The sequence below is a fragment of the Trachurus japonicus genome, chromosome 23 (genome assembly GCF_045865225.1).
Source record: "Trachurus japonicus isolate A0001 chromosome 23, Traja_1.0".
In the NCBI taxonomy this organism is placed as follows: domain Eukaryota; kingdom Metazoa; phylum Chordata; class Actinopteri; order Carangiformes; family Carangidae; genus Trachurus; species Trachurus japonicus.
Window position 1 is genome coordinate 12,270,654 of NC_140929.1, and position 20,202 is coordinate 12,290,855.

Sequence of the window (20,202 nt, forward strand, 5' to 3'; positions counted from 1 at the left end):
TTGAAAACTGTGTGTCCTAAAATATGCATTTATTTTTAAACTTTATAGATAAAATACTTGTGCTAAATTCTCTTGTGTTCTAGTTGTCTATGTTTTCATGAGCCTGCGTGTTAAAAAGAGCATTCACCTCTGGATGCTCTGTATCCTTGTTACAGTATAATAAACATGTTTTATTTGACAAGAGCTCCAAAGCGAAATGTGCACACCAGTGGCCCGTCCCTCCTCTACACGGCCATGTCTGGCTTTACTGCTTGGTTGTCCTGGCGAGACCTCTTTGCTGCACGTGATGTCATTTCCTGCTCGCGTTTTAGCCAGCCGGCGGCCTGCATGACTGCAGAGCTCCTGGACATTGTGGGGCGTAGGCTGCCATTACAAACACATCACATAGTTCATATTCTGTACTAACGTATGTTGTGGTTGTGGTTGGTGTGTTTTAAGCCCTGTATGCGTCATTTGAATCCTGTTCTCACTTCTTCTTCTTCTTCCATTGTTTAAACTCAAGAAGAGGGGAGTCCTGGGTTTCCCACTAAAGAAAACAGTTGTGTGAGCGCCTGAGTTGCTTGTTGATGTAGTCACTGCAACAGGCCAAGTTTGTACTGTGTGACCTATCAGTGAGCCGACAGATTTACTACTAGACACCAAAAATAATTCCTCCTCCTCTGCTTGTTGTCTTATACAATAGCAATTAAAGTTTGATTTGTTCTAATTGAAAAGGTTTTTGTTAGGATTCAGGTTCAGTGCGGCCACAAATGTTTCTCCTCTTTGTGTCTGTGAATTACACCCACAGCTGTAAATGTCAAGATTCAATAGTTTATCATCAGGAATTAATTTAAGGCAAATCCTGTGGTTCTCTTTAATTGGAGCGCTGTCATTTGAATGGGTACCAAAACGAGGCTCCGGCCAAAAGTCTGATGTAGCTGTGAAGAAGCACAAACAGACACAACCTCCCATCTCCACCCCGTCTCTCCTGCCCGACAAATGAAAACCTCGGGCCGCAAGGAATTTTTTTTCTCCTTTTTGCAACCTGAAACCTGACGCCTGTAATCTTTGGGAGCAGAAACACTCCTGCATGTTTCACAGCCTTTGACGCAAGTCCACAATCTAAACATGACATTTCTATGTTAGTTTAAAGCTGTGGTTACTCCTCCATTGCTGTGATTTTTTTTTTCCTTCAGCACACACCAAGATCTACTGCATCACCAATCTGATGCCACAAAGCACTGGCAGTGACACTTTTTTTCTCAGACATGTAACATGTTGTAATTTTGGAGAAGCAACAAAAAAAGTGACAGTAAAAACTGCGGTTTACGGCTCTGGACTCGTCTCTTGTGATGGTGAGTGTGTTTTGTGTGTGTGCGTGTTGGCCTGAGTTCCATTGCTCTGTGTGTGGTCCCTGTTTTTTTTTTTTTTTTGCCTCTGACTCACTCAGGCGGCCATGTTGTGGTGGGTTTTAAGGAGGCCCAGACACACACACACACACACACACACACACACACACACAGAAGAGGGAGCAGAGTTAACCCAGTTTTGCTTTCAGAACACCAGGGGAGAAACAAAGCATCTGCAGCCATGCAAATACCACAAGTGCACTGTCCAATTAATGTGATAACGACAGCAGCAGCGTGGTGGAGGTCTGAGCCGTCAGAAACCTGGATTTATTACTTCCCTCTTGACACATTCAAAAGCCAGACACACATATAAACACAATCTCATGTGATTGAATATACTCATATTTTAGATTCAGTGTTTTTCTGTAACTACCTTAACCAGGCCAGAGGAAGCCCAGTCCATTATGAGTGTCCCAAAGGAAACTCATTGGTGTCTCTTTGTCCCACGCACAGACAGACATGCACACTGCTGTCGTATAAACATATAACAGCTATTCAAAAGTCAATTTAAATTCATATTACATCATCACTGACACAGACTGAGACACTGTAACTACAATCGCCTAAAGGCAAACTACAAATATATATATATATTTTTAAATCTTGCATCTGTTATAGTAGTATCTCTTTCTTGTGTAACGTCATGTGTACATGTGTATATTATAGTCTATTGAGGGGGGTGAAGAGAATTTACTCTTCACTGTCAGTGAATTATGTGTTTGCATGTGTATTATGCAGTTGTGTGTATATTACACACTCTGCTTGATGATACACATACAATATGTTTTGTGTATTTAATGTATCATTCTTAATTCTGCTTTATATTTATACACATATTATGTCTGCAGCAGTAATTGCATGAATAGTTAATATTCAAGAATATTTAATTTATGTGATGTAAAACAGGGATTTAAGTTAATAATAATAACCAACTGATCTAATATTCCTCAGGGCCCCGGTCAGTCACAGGTTGTCGACCTTTCATCCCCAGACGATGCAGCTTATGTAAATTAATTCATTCAAACTTTATTTTTAATTTAGGAATACAGTGAGGCAGAAGCTTCATTTATGATGTAGCCGAGCAAAGGATAAATTAAATGGGCCTGGACACAAGACACAAGAACGTTGAGATTATACGTAAAAGTGTCAGGAAACACAAACACAATAAAATTGAGAAAGTGCCAAGAAATGAAGCGACAATGAAATCCACAAAAACATTAAGAATGAATGAAAACTTGAGCAATTATTTGAACATTGAAATACAGGTGAACAGATCAACTAAATCTGGAACATCTGTAAGTACAGTGTGATTTATGAAAGTGAAGAAAGTGTTTATTATGGCTTTATTCTTTTATTTTGATTTATTTATTTTCTGCCTATCAGCCCGACTCTTGTGCTGCTGTGGCACGTGAACCCCGACGTTCTAGGTGATGAAGAAACTCATAACGATAATTCACCATCCTCAGAAAAGTCCATAATCAGCCACTGATATCAATATTGAGACACAATATGAGCATGTGTGTGTGTGTGCTGTTGTAGGTGAGTATTTCTCATAAGGGCCCGGTACACCTGGGGCCTCAGCTTGACTCCTTGAAGTTGACTCTGAGGACAAAACCCTCCTCTCCTATGGGACTGGGCTTTCCAGATGAGGGGTTTGTGTTGTTTTGGGGGTCCTGGATATGAGACTCTTTGGAGAAGGCCTTTGCCATAAAGCACATTCTTCCACTTGCAGAAAGGGGGGGATGGGAGGGGAGGTTTTGTTGCTCTGGCTCTCCCCCCACCATGTGCATACCAGAGACACACACACAAAAAAAACCACACACACACAGAAGCAGACACTGAGAGGAACACAACAAAGCCCCCTGAAAACCTCTCATCACACACACTCCACCGGGGAGAAATCACGTTCAGGGACACGTAGAGAGATGTAGGATAATTTATCATCTTATTTTTGTGCCAGCTTAACGCAGAGAGGAGGAGGAGGAGGAGGAGGAGGAGGAGGAGGAGGAGGGGAGGCTGAGGAGAAAGGGGTGGTGCGTCGGAGCTGGAGATCTTGTTACAGAGATCCAGACTTTTTCATGGCAAGTTTTTTTGGACGGTGGGGGGAGGGCGAAGCTGCAAACTTTCTCGGCCTGGAGTCTTTTTCGGCCCTAAAACGCACCAAATGAATTCTTTATATGGCTCTGAGCTGATCGTCCCTTCTGTCCACACATGAGACAGAGCTTTTTTCTACCCCTCTCTTTCTCTTTTGGAGCTGGTGGTGTTTTGGATAATGAAGAAATCCTGGAGGATCCACAGCCAGGATCGGAGCAGAAGTGCAGGATAAAAAAAAAAAAAAGTTTGGGAGGACAGCGAGAAAAGTTCGGAGCGCCCCGCAGCTTTTCTTCACCATGCCGCGTTTGGAAACATCTCCCGCATCTGATGAAGAAACCAACATCTTTGGATCTCATCTGACAAAAGCATCAGTGAAGCATTAGAGTATTAAAAAAATCCGTTTTTTATTTCTCTCACAGTCGACTCCCAAACCCAAGATGTCGTCCGAGGGCTGGAGGAGCCCCATTGTTGGCTTTTACGGGATGCTTTGCGTCTGGGCTGCCTGGCTCTCGGGCTGCAGGGCAGTGTTGTCTCCTAACGGGACAATATTTGAAGACAACTGCAGAAAAACCTCAACTTGCGAGGTACTTAAATACAACACATGCCTGGGATCGCCTTTACCGTACACACACACTTCTCTGATCCTGGCGGAGGACTCCAGCACCCAAGAAGAGGCTTTTGAGAAGTTGACCATGTGGTCTGGTAAGATACAATGAAAAGACTGAAAGATGCTGTTTGTTATCATTGTTGTGTATTTACACGTTACAGCCTGTAACTCACGGGATAACCCTTTAATCTGGCAGTAAACTGCAGTAATTACAGAGTCTGACAGTGCAGGATCCCCTCAGGATAAATATTATTAATGTGTAGTTGTATGAGTGATCATAAGTGCACTTTGAATTCATGATGTATAAGTAATCAATGCAAGTGGCAAAAGTTGCATTCTGACTTTTAATTTGTAATAAATAAGTCAATAAACAAGAAAACAGTGAGGTTGATTTGATAATGATCCAGATTGATTGTTTGCTTTAATGTGATAATAATGTTAATTGGTGTGACAATGAGCTGTGATGAGGAGTCTCAGAGGAAGAGGAAGTGAAGGGTTAAAAGCCATTAAAAGAAACAAAGGGGAATCACTCATAGGTGTTAGTGAGGAAACAATAGGAGGGTCTGACCGGTGGAAGGTGTTTAGATCATCTGCATGAGGACTTTCACATTCATAAAGCCTTGTTAATGAGCTGTCAGAGCCTGGTCACTGTCTGACAGGTGTCCAGGTCTCACACACACAATCACAAATGGACGACAGGCCAGTGTCATCCATTCATTTAGTACATATATCTGTGCTAATGAAGTCTACCTCCATCCAGATGCTGGATACATTATCCCTCTGTACTGACACACAATGTCCTGGTATACCACCATTCACATCCTCAGTGATGCAGTAGAGTTTGTTTAGTTGTAGTTGCATAGTAGTTATAGTATTGAATGCGTTCAAAAGTCTAGATAGCAAACACCTTTATTACGCTGAAACTATTAGTTGATTGATAAAGAAATCTACAACTACATTGTTGATAACATTAGGCAGCCCCAGCTTCTCCACTGTGATGATTTTGGGATGAGAATCTTCACCATTTATTTTATAGGGATAAATTAATGGACTGTTTTTACATCCCAGGTCTGCGGAACGCTCCTCGCTGTTGGTCGGTCATCCAGCCGCTGCTCTGTGCTGTCTACATGCCCAAATGTGAGAACGGTCGTGTGGAGCTGCCCAGCCAGAGCCTGTGTCTGGCTACACGTCGGCCCTGCAGCATTGTGGACCAGGAGAGGGGGTGGCCCGGATTCCTCAAATGCGACAAGTTTCCCGTGGGATGTTCGGTAAGCTCCAGCAGCAGAATAATCACCGGCTCCTCACTGTGCTCATTTTTGTACATGTATTATGTTTGTTGTCCAGACTATCTGATGTTGAATTGCTCTCTGTCCTCTCGCTGTCTCTCCTATGCAAGCAGAACGAGGTGCAGAAGCTGAAGTTCAACACCTCGGGTCAGTGTGAAGCTCCACTGGTGAAGACGGACATTCAGTCGAGTTGGTACAAGGACGTGGAGGGCTGCGGCATCCAGTGTGACAACCCTCTGTTCACAGAGGCCGAACACAATGACATGCACGTCTACATTGCTTACTTCGCCACCATCACCCTCCTCTGCACCTTCTTCACCCTGGTGAGACAGAAATAGGCCTACAAATATACATATACTATATTTCTGTAAGAAGACATTTTTGATCATCTTATTTCATTTTTCCTTTCAGGCCACATTCCTCGCCGACTGGAAAAACTCCAACCGCTACCCAGCCGTCATCCTCTTCTACATCAACGCCTGTTTCTTTGTGGGCAGTATCGGCTGGCTCGCACAGTTCCTGGACGGTGCGCGCGAGGAGATCGTGTGCAAGAGCGACAACACGATGCGACTTGGGGAGCCCTCGTGAGTCAATCACCTCAACCCTCGTGTCTCCCGTGGCACTTGTGAAAATAGAACAGGAAACTCACCTTTGTGTTCTCCACAGGTCTTCAGAGACGCTGTCGTGCGTCACCATCTTCATCATCGTCTACTACTCACTGATGTCAGGAGTGATCTGGTTCGTCATGTTGACCTACGCCTGGCACACGTCCTTCAAAGCCCTGGGCACCACCCACCAGCCGCTGTCCGGCAGAACCTCCTACTTCCACATGGTCACCTGGTCCATCCCCTTCGTCCTCACTGTGGCCATCTTGGCCATCGCCGAGGTCCGGAGCCAGTTTCTTTAAATATTCTCACACTTAAAGCTTTTAAAAAATTTGATTTCATCACAAGTTTTGTTTTTCTGACATTTTTTATACTCTGTTCCGCAGGTGGATGGAGACTCAGTGAGTGGCATCTGTTTTGTGGGCTACAAAAACTACCGATACCGAGCTGGGTTCGTGCTGGCACCCATCGGCGTGGTGCTTGTTGTCGGTGGCTACTTCCTCATTCGGGGTGAGCACACACACATGGCACGATGACAGCAGTGACGTTCAGTCATGTCTATTGAAACAGCTCAAGAGCTTTCAAAGCAGTAAATCATTATTATGACAAAATCATTCTCTATTGTAGGTGTCATGACCTTGTTCTCCATCAAGAGTAACCACCCTGGACTCCTGAGCGAGAAAGCAGCGAGCAAAATCAACGAGACGATGCTGAGACTTGGTAAGTTGTTCCTTCATCTTTTGATGGTCATTACCAGTTCTAACCAGTCTATGAAGTAGAAAACATGAGGGTGAAAACCATCTTGAGAAGATATAAGACCTCAAATTTAATAGTAATGACTTCATTTGTACAGAACCTTTAAAAACAATGTTAAAGTGCAACAACAAAGTGCAAATACTTAAGACTGAAATAAGAATAAGCCATATAAAAGTAGAGCTAAAATAAACTTAGAAATATTAACTGTTATAAACATCAACTTAGGGATGCACGATAACTCTTTTTTTCCACTGATACGATAACCAACAACTTCCTGCTTCTTATAACTGGTGCCAAAATAGATAACGTTTATAATAGTTTAAATAAACACCTGAGGTAAAGAAAGGCTAAGATGTAGTAAGTAAAGATGAATTTAATATTATAGCTCTGCCTCTGACCAAATAATATAACCGACATCACCACTCTTGTAATCACAACAAAAACGAGAACAGTTATGACTCTTTAAAAAAAACCATTTATTATTGTTTCAAATCAAATGAGCAAAACAAGACAATGTTGGCTAATTATAACTGGCTCTAGTAATGTCAATAGCGCACTTATCTGTGTATTTGTAGATAAAATTGACCCGCAAATGTTAAAGGTCAATAAAACAGTAAAAAAAAAGAAAAACAATAGAACCATAGCAATAAAACCAAATTAAAATTGAATGGATGGCCTTAAATTAATATTCTATAAAAGTAAAGTGACTAAAGCTGGGTTAATCTTTTAAATCACATGTTCAAAGAATCTCTGCAAGTGTGGAAATCCCTGTGTCTAATATCTAATATAATGATAACAGGTACATTCTCAATGCATTAATAATGAGCATCAATACTTTTGGAGCAGTATGAGATGTGCATCGTTGTGTTCTGTATGAATTGTGTTGTGAGACATCTGGGATCTCACATCTAATTTTGTTGTTCTGTTTTTCCTCGTCAGGCATATTTGGGTTCCTGGCTTTCGGCTTTGTCTTGATCACCTTCGGGTGCCACTTTTACGACTTCTTCAACCAGGCTGAATGGGAGAGGAGCTTCAGGGAATACGTGCTGTGCGTGATTTTTTTTTCTTTTAAAGAAATACCTATATTTGCTATTCTATGGCTGAATACACACACAGTTCATTTTGTTTATACACAGTACAACGACAAAGGGTTACACCTGTTTACTTCACAGCACCGACTCGAGCCACCTCCTCACAGTCGCCCTTTGCGTCCAATCTCACACACAAATCCACAAATCTGATGCTGTTCAGATTCCAAAACCACTTCTCAACCGCTCGACTCACAACGGTGAATGCCTCCTTATTTTCCCCCCACAGTGTTGACATTGGCTGGATCTGAATTAATTTAGCCTCAAAAATGTAAACCCCTCTCTGCTGCCCAAACATGCAACAGAGCGTCTTATTTACCAGAAGCAGCATTTGAATGCACCTCAGTCATACGGCTTGAATGTGTGGGAGGCCCGTAGCAGGCGAGGCCCAGGACGTCCACTGATCATCTCTGCGATGTTTCCAACAGGTGCGAAGCCAACGTGACCATCGCCTCTCAGACCAACAAGCCGATCCCTGAATGCACCATCAAGAACCGGCCGAGCCTCATGGTGGAGAAAATCAACCTGTTCTCCATGTTCGGGACGGGAATCGCTATGAGCACCTGGGTGTGGACCAAAGCCACCATCCTCATCTGGAAACGCACCTGGTGCAAGTAAGCAAGCAACCAGTGAACAGGAAATGTAGCATTAAAAAAAAAAAAAGCAAGTTATTTTAGATACTGAAGACGACTTAGTGCATGTGAGCATATCGTGGCTGCGTGCCTGTCTGCGTCCATATATGGTGATGAGGATATGATGAGTGTGGGAAAACTCTTCATTTTTATGCAGCCAGGCGTGTACCGTTAAAGCTGCACTGCTTTCTGGGAATTTCCACCCTGATCATTCAAAAGTATGGAGGCACACATTTCACAGAAATCTTAATCCCTGGTTTCATTGGGGCTTCACTGCATTTTGCATTTTAGCCACAGATAAAATAACAACATTGTTTTCCATAACACCACAAAATGAGTGAACGTGTAGGACGTGGTCTTTCAGTCACCTGGTGTTGTTTCTAACCTTTAGGTCCTACATTCATGTTAACAGTTGGCCTATATCGATTATATTTTATCATCCAGAATAAAGAATTATAATAATTCAAATTATTAATTAAAAAGCTTCTCCTAAAACTTCAGGAACTTCCTTCTCATCTGCAGCTTCTGTCTCTAACCTGCTTTATCCTCTATCAGGATTATTGGCCGTAGTGACAATGAACCCAAGAGGATCAAGAAGAGCAAGATGATCGCTAAGGCGTTTGCGATGAGGAAGGAGCTCCACAAAGACCCAGAGAAGGAGCTGTCATTCAGCATGCACACTGTGTCCCATGACGGGCCCGTGGGTGAGTGTTTGTGAAGATACATGAGATAATAATGCTGATTCAGAGAAAGCTTAATCTGACAGGTTAGGTTCAACTAAAGTGCATGTTATCATTGGTTGTACTTGTTTTTTGGTTGAAGAATGAAGCAGTGGAAGTCGTGTTGCACTGCCATCTGGTGGTGAATACCTCAAACTGTTGAGTTTTATTTGGATTATTCCTGATCTAAATAGTGCTTCATATTACTGTTCAAATTCATATTATTTTTTATTGTACAGGATTAGTTGGTGGATTCTGCCCAACATAACAGTAGATGGTTGATTCACCCTAAATACAAGGAGACATTTTCACTCTTATGGGTGCTGTCCAGTTATGCAGCAGAACCAGAGTCTGAGTCTAAAATAAGATCAATAAGATAATTTTTGTGTGATATAGTATAGATTGTGTCTCTGGTAGAAAGTCATTCTAATCAGGACATCGTCTCTGCTAAGACTGGTTATTGTTTAGCTTTTAAACTTCAATGCTTAATGATCTATGGACACGTAGCAACCTAAAGCAGCAGCATGGCCTGGCTCCACTAGAGGGGTGAACTGGTCGGTTGTGTTTGGTGACATAATGTCAAAAATGGCACCCTGTGTACTGATGTCATTTTATTGCTCTGTTTTTCTTCATTCAAATTTCGCCCGGAGAGATTTTCCATGTGCTTTTTTCTGTGGCGTAGAGGCCACATGGTGATGGGCAGTTAGCTCTGACTGTAGCTAAGAACTGAATGACACATTCCTCCGCTCGTATAAGCTGTGAGGCTGCAGTGGCTGCTGTGCTTATTTTGCTTGGAGCACTTCAGAGCTATCGGGGCACCACAGGGGAGTCATTAAGGGTGTGATGGATTTAAAGTTGCCCTTAGTTGACTCTAAATGCAGAGTGTGTGGCTTGTCCTTTCTCATTCATAGCTGGCATCAATTTCGACCTCAATGAGCCGTCCAATGACATGTCATCAGCATGGGCGCAGCATGTGACCAAGATGGTGGCCAGGAGAGGGGCCATCCTGCCTCAGGACATTTCGGTCACACCCACTGGGACACCAGGTGAGAGCTGCAGTCCGTGACTCTGACATAAATATGCAGAATGTTTCAAGTCACATGTTCCTCCAGTCTGTTTGTCTTTCATTTATCAGAGGACTGTTATCATGGATGATCTGTTACTGTCCCCACAGTGCCACCCCCAGAGGAGAGGAACCGGCTGTGGATGGTAGAGGCTGAGATTTCACCAGAGATGATAAAGAGGAAAAAGAAGAAGAAGAAGAGGAAGAAGGAGGTGCGTCCAGTGAAGGACGTGGCGGAGCATCAGGCTTATCATCAGCGTGAGTTTGGCCGCAGCTCGGTGCCTCGGCTGCCCAAGCTGCCCTGCCACCCGAGCCTGGTGGCCAACCTGCGGGAACAGAACAGGCAGCAGCAGAAGCTGGAGGAGGAAGTCCTGCCGGGGTCCTACCCAGACTTCCCACCCTCACACCTCATGTCCTGTGAGGAGGGATGCCCCTACCCCTACCAGAGCAGCCAGAACCACTACGGCCGCAGGCTGCTCTCTAACCCCCTGACCCTCGACGACCGTCCAGAGGATCTGGGTCTCGGCCCACGCTGCCCTCCTTCAACCTCCACCTGGCAGCCTCGAGGGTCCTCTCCCTACCGCGGGGAGCTGGATGTGGGTGAGGGGCTGTCAGACAGGTTGGCCCAGGTGGCTCGGGTACCTGCGGGCCGGAGGGCGGGCTACGGGCCCATACATTCCCGGACCAATTTAATGGAGGCGGAGCTTATGGATGCTGACTCTGACTTCTAAGAGCAAAGCTCTGATAAATTTTTGCTGTTTCTTTGTGGTACACAGACTGTAAGCTATAAAAAAAGTGCTGGATACTTTCAAACTTCTTACCACAGTGCACCTGAACCCCAATGCCCAGAGGTCAAGATGGAACTAAGCTGGTCATCTTATATTTTCTTTTGTTTTGTTTGTTTTTGTTGTTTTTAGAAAAAGTAAAAGGATAAAGAGAAAAAATATGTTGTGAATAAGTTAATGAAAGAAATATTTTTTGTACTTTATTTGTGTCCAATTAAATTTCAAAGGCAACTTCATGATGACGAGACAAGTGAGGCAGCTAAACTGTACGTGGCTTGAAACAATAGAGAAACCTTTAGTCTTAAACCCTGTCAGCTCAGCCCTGCTTGTGACAACATTAACTCTTAAACATGGCAAGGTCGAACCTATTGGTGTCAGACGAGTTCAGTTGTCAATCAAAACCATTGTCACAATTGCAAACTGGCCCAAGCGACTAATTAGGATTAATAAAAGGACACCACATCTGAGGTTTGTAAACGGTAATCCTAGAAAACTAATTAAAAGTCAATGATATTTTTAATCTGACTCACACAGGAAACCATACAGGTTTTAAAAAATGAAATACAAGCTGCTTGCAAATACATTTGAACCCAGGTCTTCTCTTGTATTATATTTTAATGTAGGCTAGTGTTTAAGACTCTTTGTTGCTCTCCCCCCTCCACTATGTAGCCAATACTTAATTGTGTTTATGTACAGTTAACTTGAAGTACTAACCAGTATCTCCTTTTCCTTATTAGTGCTAACATCACTGCTAAGTGGTTGGACTATGAGCGGTTTCTTAAAAAAATTGGAATAAACACTGGGACTTAAAGTGAAGCCAGGAAGTGGCAATACGGCATGTAATAGTTTGAAGTGAACAGCTTCACACTGTGATGATTTTTCTTCAATTAACCCAAATTGTTATCTCATAGTTTTTACTTCTTATCTAATAGTCACATTATTTTTTAACCCACTGGTATAACTAAATGTTACTGAGCTAAAATACAGTCTAACACTTTGTTTGCATTCGGTTGCCTGGTGCAATAAACCAACAGTTTTGTCTATTACAGTATTCAGTTAAAAAAAAAAAACAAGTCCCCCTTGTATGATTATTTTAAAAAGGGCTATTTTTATAAAGCAGTATTTCTACTTTTGTTAACCTGTTGTATCTATTCAGTCTAAATGTGTTTTCCTTTATCTCTTCAGTCCAGATTGAACTCTTTTGTGTGAAGTCTTTTACACTGCAGCATAGAAATCTTCTTTTTTTTTTTTTACACTTTTTCTTAATCTGAACAAAATGCTTATATTTCTCTGTCACTCTTTCTAAATGTGTTTGTATTGTACATAGGCTGTGGATAGATTTCTCAATAAGGGTATTATTTGTACAGATTTATATATCAAATAAATCACTTGATACAACGCTGACATGAAATATAAAAAGGGAAGAGTCAGTCATGCCATAAGAAGTTGTCACTGTACTTGTGCTGTAACCAAAATGTCACGTAGTCCTGTCATTGTACACCCAGTGTGGATGAATGATGCTGAAGTAGACTGTGCTAGATCGCTTCTTAGCTTTGTCTAATATGTCCAGATCATGTGAGATATGTGTGAGAGAGGATTATTTATGGAAGTCGTAGTAACCGCACTGCTATGTGGTGAAATTGGCGAACATCCACCCTAAAAGTCTATGTCCAAGAGTTATTAAGGAATTAAATGAAGATTGTTTAGGGAATTAAATATGATTTATTAAGCCTTCAAAAGTCTTTAAGGTGTCAGAAAAATGAAATGTTTTTCTCGCAAATGTAAAAAAAAACAAAAAACAAACAAAAACATTTACTGTCACTTTTATTGTGCAGGTGTACTTTTTGTTATTCTCTGTAAATAAAAAATAATCCTTCATTCAGCTGCGCATGCGCATTTGAGCTTTCTGCTACTGTTACTCCACTGGGGGCGCTAAAGTTCAAAGTTTTCAAATGCGTCCTCCTCCTTCTGTGTGTGTGAGTGAGGCGAGGGGGGAGATACCAGTGAGCGCGCACCGTAGGCACACACACAGGACTATAAAGAGTGGATGAACGGTTGATGTGCTGACAGAGGAGCCATACTCGGGGAGTAAAAGCGTCAGAAATGTCCCACAGGAAGTCCACGCTGATGCCGGGTGATGCGGAGAGCCTGCGGAGGAGGTCGGCGGCAGATTCCTCAGGTGAGTCCAAACTGCTCCCAAACTTTGCTGGAACTACTTTTTCCTACATGAGCTCCGCACAACAACTCAGTGTCTGTATTTATATCAACACAATATGTTAAAATGTAACTTAAGTCTTGATCTTTTTACTTATTTGAACTTTTAAATTGTCTCGAGCCCACTAATTAAACTCACCTGTGCTGCAGTGAGGCTGCAGGTGAACCAGAAACGTTGTGGTAGTTTTCATTATTTGATTAAAAAAAATATTGCCTCATTATGGATGTTTTATTTTCCAAATGGAGATCTCATCAGATCCCTTTTCTGCATCACTGACTTCCAATTGCTTCAAATATCAACCTGTTGCTCAATGCTCCATTAGCAGTAACATTGTAGGATGTTAAAGTCAGATTCTCCTGAACAACATTATAAAATCAGATGGATTATACATAGTGTGTCCAGCATGCTTCTATTTTTAATTTCAGCATTTAGCACACTAGGCTGAGTTTCCATAATCTGTGTGTTGCAATGCATTGATAATGCGATCAGTCTTGGCAGACAGCAGCCGACAGGAGTGTAAAAGGGGACACTGCATGACTTCTCAGGAGGTTTTTGTTAGTCACACACATTTACATGGGAAAGCTGGAGGGCGTTGGTCATGTATGTTGGTCACTTTTTCAATGCAGCACCTCTCAGTTGTGTAGATTGTTGTCCAGTACTTTATATTTCTAAACGGTGTTATTAGTGTGCACTTTTAATATTTAGCGCTATGTCCACTTCTTTCCATGATTCCTCATTCAGAAAACTGTGCAGATCCTGAACAGCATCACCGGTTTCCAAGACAACAGGCCCAGTCTGATAGACTGTGTGTTGCCCCCCAGCACCCGGAGCTGGGTACAGTGCAGACGCCCTCCCCTGAAGCCTCTGCTCACCACTTCTGTCACTACACACCAAAATGTTTCCTCACTGTCCACAGAGGTGAGCGAGTGAGCCATTAGTTGACACCATAGAAATTGATTAAACAAGAACAGATGCACTGGAAAGCCTTGAAAAATATAAAAAATTGCATTAAAGATGTGGTTAAAATCATCAGTAACTGAAGTGTTTGTGGAAAGAGCAGGAATCATCTACAGCTGTTTTTGGATGGTGTTTTTCTGGAGTCGTCTAACGGTTTGTGATCTGCACAGGAGGCCACAGCGGCTCATCACGTTCTACTCCTTCACGGTATGGAGAAGAGGGGTGGCAAGAGGGCACCACAAAGACCACAATCAGAGTTGAGAATGAGGTCGAAGCACATAGGGAAGCCAACAACTACAGGGTGAGCCCTGAACTGACTCAATGTCAAACTCCCCAGCCCCTACACCTAGGCAGTCCTACCCTGGGGGCATGGGGGTGTAACCTGCATGACTGGAGGGAAGAGTACATTTGTATTTGTATTTATTTTATTTTGATTATAAAAAATCAGGGGACAGTACATATCAATAGACACTTTCATGTAGATATGTAGGATTAATTAATTTCCATCCTTTGTCCCTACAGAGATATACTAATAGTAAAAAGGTAAAAAAGTACAGTAACAATAGAAGTGACAGGTACAGTACATCTAGACAAACAATGACTCATGACAGACCAAGAATGAGAATAAAGTGACCATTGAATGGTAAAGTGCTAGAGTGCTAAAGTGCTAGAGTTATAAGGTGCTGAATGGATATTGCACGTTACCCAATTGTACATATTTTGCACACACAGACGTGTGTCATGCTGACAGGGAAACAAAGAAAGATGGGTGATGTTCATGAAGCTCATGAGGGCTTATTTAGGAAATCGCAAAGAAAGTGGCTCAAGTTGAACAGTGGATAATGTGGACATGAGTTCAGTGTGATAAATTCTGGGGGATATTTTTCTGCTTTTCATTTAAATCACACTGTAGCTGTGTCCAACTGACTACATTCATCTAATAACAGACAGTTGTCATGATAAACACTATTGATTAGCACTGTGTGTTTTACTTTGTTTCTTTTTTTTCTTAGTTTGGCTTCAGGAAGTGGAAGGGAAATGTAACGGAAAAACCAATCGAAGACAGATCGGAGATCATCCAGGAGCTGTACTCCGATCTCAGTGTTGTGAAACCTCGAGAAGGTCTTTCCCATTAATTTCTCTCTTTCCACTTTAGTTTAACATGACATACACATACATGATCTATGTTCTACTTTCTTTCAGGCTCAGTCATCACTTTTGGGAACATCCTTTATGTGTTTTTGTTTGGATGGTGGACATCCTTCTTCTACTTCCTTGTTTCCCCTGTAATGTTCCTAACAATTTTTGGCGCCCCTTATGGTAGGTATTCTACAAATGCTGTATCCTCAGAGAATTGTAGTTCTCACTACATGTGGAACATAATTTAGTTGTTTCTGCTATTTTCAGGCAAACTCTGTTGGAAGTTGGGGATCTATTTCTTTTGGCCATTTGGGAAGTCGGTAGAGAAGGTAATATGTAGTGTCCAGTTTTTGGACGTCATGTGTCTTTGAATTCATACAGTACTTACTCACATATATTTAGTACATGCGATTTTTATTTGGCACACCTTCTGGAAAACTGATAACTGACATGTTATCTGTTATTTCTCAGGCCAGTGATGGAGTGAGGACTTCCACTTTGAAGGCTCCAAAGATTGAGGTCATTCCTGAAGAGGGGGACACTGAGGACGGTAACAAGGACTCGGCACCCCTTCTGGTGTCTTCCCCAATCCCTGTTGACATCCCTGCCTCAGAACCACCTGCCAGAAAGATTTCAAATCACTGGGTAAGGAAGTCAGAATGGCCTTCATCACTTGATGCAGTGGGATGTTTAGTTATTATTAATGACTTAAATCTCATTATCTGTCCCTCTGTAGTGTCGCGTCAGTACTTATGTGTGGCTGTTGCTTGGTTTCCCTGTACTGGCTGTGGTCCATGCACTCGTCTGTGTGCTCTCCTGGCTGCCCGTCTTCACCATCCCTGTAGCCAAGATGAACGCTCGCACACTGACCACTGTCCTCCTCATGGCACCAGAGGACGTCAAGATCCACATAGCAGAGAAGGTAGAGGGTCATTTTCTGAAATGTCTGAGAGATATCAGGTTGAGAAATAAGTGCAATATTTTCCTATTGTCATGAAAGACCATTTAGAAGAAGATTGATATCTAGATTCCATTGATCAATCAAGATATTGATCTAGATATCAATCTAGATCTAGACATCGAGTTTGATATTATTCTAAATTTCAGCCTGGATATCAATCTAGATTTTGGTGTAGATCTATATCTAGATTAAGATTGAAATCAATTTCTATCTTGATTGAAATCTAGATTTCGATATCTAGATAGAATTGATATCTAGATTTCAATGTAGGTCTGGATTTTGATCTAGAACTAGTTATCAATCTAGATTTTTGTTCAAGGTGTCTAGATATAGATATTTTTTGTCAAGATGATATGTTGGTCTGCCCTCAATGACAGTTTTCAGTACAGAAAATGGCTCTAGATGAAAAGTGACAGCAGTGGATAATGTGCAATGATTTGGACACTGATATGTTGCCGATAACTTTTAACTTTTTTTTGTTTGTTAATTGACATTTCAGATCTAACAAATGAGTTTGTAACTTGAAGTGAATGTTTTGCTCCCTTTTTCCAGACCCGTATGTCCGAGAGCAGAGTCATGCTGTGCTGCTATCACGCATTTAATGTGTATTACTACAAGTACACTGTCCAAGGAATCAACATATTTGCTCTCAGTATCCTTTTTGTATTGTATCTAATTTGACAAAGGTAATGGCCTTGTAAAACAAATGGCCAGAGGTCAGCTACAGTACCACTGTTGACTTTTATATTTTACAATACTCCTTAAGTCTTTTTACTTCAGACCTGCTTCCCCTGGTATTGATTACTCTGATTATTGGCTATACTGACCGTGAACACAATTACTCTAGTCCAGAAACTAAGTTCGCTCTAGCCGTCACTTCCATCATACCTCTGTCCTACTATATTGGCATGGGAATAGCCAGGTAAGGATTTTTGACTGATGACAGGATGCCTGTCCATCTTTTCTATAACTGGAAATGTCTATAGTATTTAATATGTCTATATGTTTTCTGTGCGTGCTCCCACAGCATTTCTGCACAGAGTAACTTTGCAGTGGGGGCAGTGGTGAACGCGACTTTCGGCTCCATAACGGAAATGACGTTCTACATCACCGCCCTGCTGCAGGGATACAATGCTTCCACCAAATGTTATGAGGAGATTGTGAAAGCAGCCCTAACTGGGACCTTACTCGGGTGTATACTGTTCATACCTGTGAGTGCGTAAAAAGACAGACACGCTAACATCAGTTAACCTTTGTAAGAATTTTGCATGTTCATCATCTTCATTTGCATCCTTTTCACTATGAGGATTAGGTGTAAAGTGGTTTGTGTTTGTCGACTGCACAGGGAATCTGTATGATCATTGGAGGCATCAAACACAGTGAGCAGCGATTTAACAGTCGATCAGCTGGAGTGAGCTCAGCTTTGCTCTTCATATCCGTAGGAGGTGTGTATGGCACATGCACGTGTATATAATTCTTAGACGATAAAACCAAAGATTTGATCCTATGCTGTATATCTGTCCTCAGGTGTGTTTGCTCCAACCCTCTTCTCAAAGACCTTCGGTAATCTGGTGTGTGACAGCTGTACCAGCAAACCAAGCAACAGCAGCGTGTCCTACATCTGCATGGACTGTCACTACGACATGGTGGGCAGCAACTCTCCTGTAAAATGTGCAGCGTTTCTAATTTTACATTTGCAGTTTCAATAATAGGAGAGTAAAAGTATAGAGTTACAAGTAAGATGCTTTCTTAATTGTTTGCATTGATATTTCAGACACTCCCTCCATGAAGATTTATGTAGGTCTTACAGCAACTAAACTTTGAGCTTTCGAGAAAACATGTTTTCTAGCTGCTGATATTTAAAGCCTCCCCCCTTGTTGTTTTTTGTTTCAGAGTCGAATTGAGCAACAGTCAATTCTCTCCCATATCGAGTAAGTCCCAATACTATACATACTTTTTTTCCCCCCTCATACTTTGACTAATTATGTTTTGACTAATTATGCATTTGAAAATAATTCCCAGGCCTCTGGTGTACACAATTTCTGTGTTGCTGCCTGCTGCATACCTGATAGGCCTCATCTTCACACTGAAGACCCACTCCCACATCTATGATATCCATATCAGTGATGGCCAAGGGGGTCAGGCTCATGGTCAGTACACACTAGGGGGTACCCGCTTCTACCACCCCGCTAGTGAGGCCACTGCTGGCCGTCTGCTCGCCAACGCGAGTATTAATGCCAGCGCTATTACCACCAGCCACGTTGAGACAGGTGTGTGTGTGTGTCTTTTTGGGGGTGAAGGAACTGACTGCCTGCTGCCTGCCATGTTAGCTTGCCTGTGTGCATGCGAGTCAAAAGACGGAGGGTTGGGTTGTCCCCCCGCGGTCAGGTAAAGTTGTGCCTGTGCATGGTGAAAGCTCTGAAGCATGTCAGGGTGAAGGACGGAAACGTACTGTAGGAGAACGTTTAGACCTTAGATCCTGGATGGGTGTACGGTGTTTGAAAGAGGAAAACCCCCTCAACAGAGAGGTAAGTCGTGAATATTAAAGGTGCTTCCTGGTGAGCTCACGGTGTGTTGTCGCCTGCAGGCCATCATGTGGTCCACTGGTCACGGTGGAGGGCTCTGGCGGTGCTGATTGTCGCCACAGTGCTGATGGCCTGCTGCGCTGACCTCAGCACAGAGAACATCGAGCCCATGCTGACCCACTCCTACATCTCACAGGTATTCAAAACGCTTCTTTAAAAGGAAAGCCAATGTCTAGGTTGCAGGTTTTATGAATTCTGCCTGTGTCCTGCCTTCCTGCAGTACTTCATTGGTGTCACGGTGTTGGCCATGGTGCCAGAGCTTCCTGAGATCGTCAACGGGATCCAGTTTGCGTTGCAGAACAACATCAGCCTTAGGTACGACTGCTTTGTGTGTGTGTGTGTGTGTGTGTGTGTGTGTAATTTTTTCCAAGATGAACCACGTGATTGATTCGTCGTTAACTGGCCACAGCAGAAGTACAATAATTCACGCATGTTCTGTATTAAGGAGCCATGTTAAAAGGGGCATTTATGACATTTTAAATTTGTATGTCCATGTTATTTTCTTCTGCAGCCTCGAAGTGGGCAGTTGCATTGCCGTGCAGGTCTGCATGATCCAGATTCCATTGCTCATCCTTTTTAATGCATTCTATGTAAGTGAAAACTTCTGTTTCTTCGCAGATTATATGTTTTCCTTCCTCACAATTTCCACCTAAACAACATTTTTTGTGTATACAGGATGTTGGCTTTGTGCTGGTGTTCAGTGATATTCATCTGTGGGCCAGCATCTTCAGCGTCATCCTGGTCAACTACATCTTCATGGATGGAAAATGCGATTACTTTCAGGGTAAGTCACATCAAAGTGTTTTTCCCGACAGCAGAAATCATCACTTCACAGGGATTGAGACTAGACAAAGAGAAGAAAATAGTGTAGATGTGCTCCTCATTATAATGGATTCTGTTTTGTCTGCAGGTACGGCTCTGGTGGTGGTTTACCTCATCCTTTTGGCTCTGTACTTCTTTGCTCCTTCTCCACGCTCATGTTGATCGCTTCAAGAAAAATCCAGAAGAAAAACAAACCAAGAAAAAAAAAGATATTTTTGAAATGCAACACCACTGAATACAATGATCCTTAGTCTTCAGGCGATGTGGTACAAAATATGGGAGAAGGATTGGATTTAGTTTGAAGGTGTAAGTGAAGAACTGTACATACTGTTTTGTCTGCTTGAACTTCTCCTAGTTCTGGCGGTGAGAAGAATCAATGACTGAGTCTCAGTCCTGCATTTGATGTAAATTTGTGGTGTTTTTTGGTCACAGTGGTTGAAGAATGCTGTTTCTATTGGACTTAATAAATATATCAAAAATAAGAACCGTTTCCTTGGAT

The 20,202-nt window shown here is 42.3% G+C and overlaps 2 protein-coding genes across 3 annotated transcripts; both read left to right on the forward strand.

Moving 5' to 3' along the window:
• The first annotated feature begins 3,211 nt into the window (after positions 1 to 3,211).
• On the forward strand, positions 3,212 to 12,923 carry smo (smoothened, frizzled class receptor). Its single transcript, XM_085768806.1, has 12 exons — positions 3,212 to 4,184; positions 5,158 to 5,357; positions 5,489 to 5,698; positions 5,787 to 5,959; positions 6,042 to 6,261; positions 6,367 to 6,490; positions 6,608 to 6,700; positions 7,676 to 7,784; positions 8,253 to 8,438; positions 9,012 to 9,160; positions 10,087 to 10,221; positions 10,350 to 12,923. The coding sequence occupies exons 1-12, from the start codon at positions 3,920 to 3,922 to the stop codon at positions 10,967 to 10,969; spliced, it is 2,484 nt and encodes an 827-aa protein (XP_085624932.1). The 5' UTR covers positions 3,212 to 3,919; the 3' UTR covers positions 10,970 to 12,923.
• A 68-nt stretch (positions 12,924 to 12,991) lies between these two features.
• Positions 12,992 to 20,188, forward strand: cax1 (cation/H+ exchanger protein 1). 2 transcript variants are annotated; one of them, XM_085769460.1, is made up of 20 exons: positions 12,992 to 13,202; positions 13,980 to 14,156; positions 14,366 to 14,496; positions 15,209 to 15,317; positions 15,399 to 15,515; positions 15,603 to 15,664; positions 15,807 to 15,980; positions 16,072 to 16,257; positions 16,849 to 16,948; positions 17,077 to 17,218; positions 17,324 to 17,507; positions 17,642 to 17,741; positions 17,824 to 17,942; positions 18,190 to 18,227; positions 18,319 to 18,566; positions 18,884 to 19,017; positions 19,102 to 19,196; positions 19,393 to 19,471; positions 19,557 to 19,665; positions 19,792 to 20,188. In XM_085769460.1, exons 1-20 carry the CDS (start codon positions 13,127 to 13,129, stop codon positions 19,863 to 19,865), a joined length of 2,454 nt encoding a protein of 817 aa, XP_085625586.1. In that variant the 5' UTR covers positions 12,992 to 13,126; the 3' UTR covers positions 19,866 to 20,188. The 2 variants fall into 2 exon arrangements, with proteins under 2 accessions (XP_085625586.1, XP_085625587.1); XM_085769461.1 differs by having other exon boundaries at positions 12,994 to 13,202; positions 18,319 to 18,446.
• The last annotated feature ends 14 nt before the right edge of the window (positions 20,189 to 20,202 follow it).

Excerpts from the sequence above, each read along its gene's own strand:
- cax1 (XM_085769460.1), top strand. The coding sequence starts at position 13,127 with ATGTCCCACAGGAAGTCCACGCTGATGCCGGGTGATGCGGAGAGCCTG. Across the intron at positions 13,203-13,979 it reads GTCGGCGGCAGATTCCTCAG|AAAACTGTGCAGATCCTGAA; the intron begins GTGAGTCCAAAC and ends TTCCTCATTCAG. Across the intron at positions 19,018-19,101 it reads CCCACTCCTACATCTCACAG|TACTTCATTGGTGTCACGGT; the intron begins GTATTCAAAACG and ends GCCTTCCTGCAG.
- smo (XM_085768806.1), top strand. The coding sequence starts at position 3,920 with ATGTCGTCCGAGGGCTGGAGGAGCCCCATTGTTGGCTTTTACGGGATG. Across the intron at positions 6,262-6,366 it reads CCATCTTGGCCATCGCCGAG|GTGGATGGAGACTCAGTGAG; the intron begins GTCCGGAGCCAG and ends TCTGTTCCGCAG. Across the intron at positions 7,785-8,252 it reads AGCTTCAGGGAATACGTGCT|GTGCGAAGCCAACGTGACCA; the intron begins GTGCGTGATTTT and ends TGTTTCCAACAG.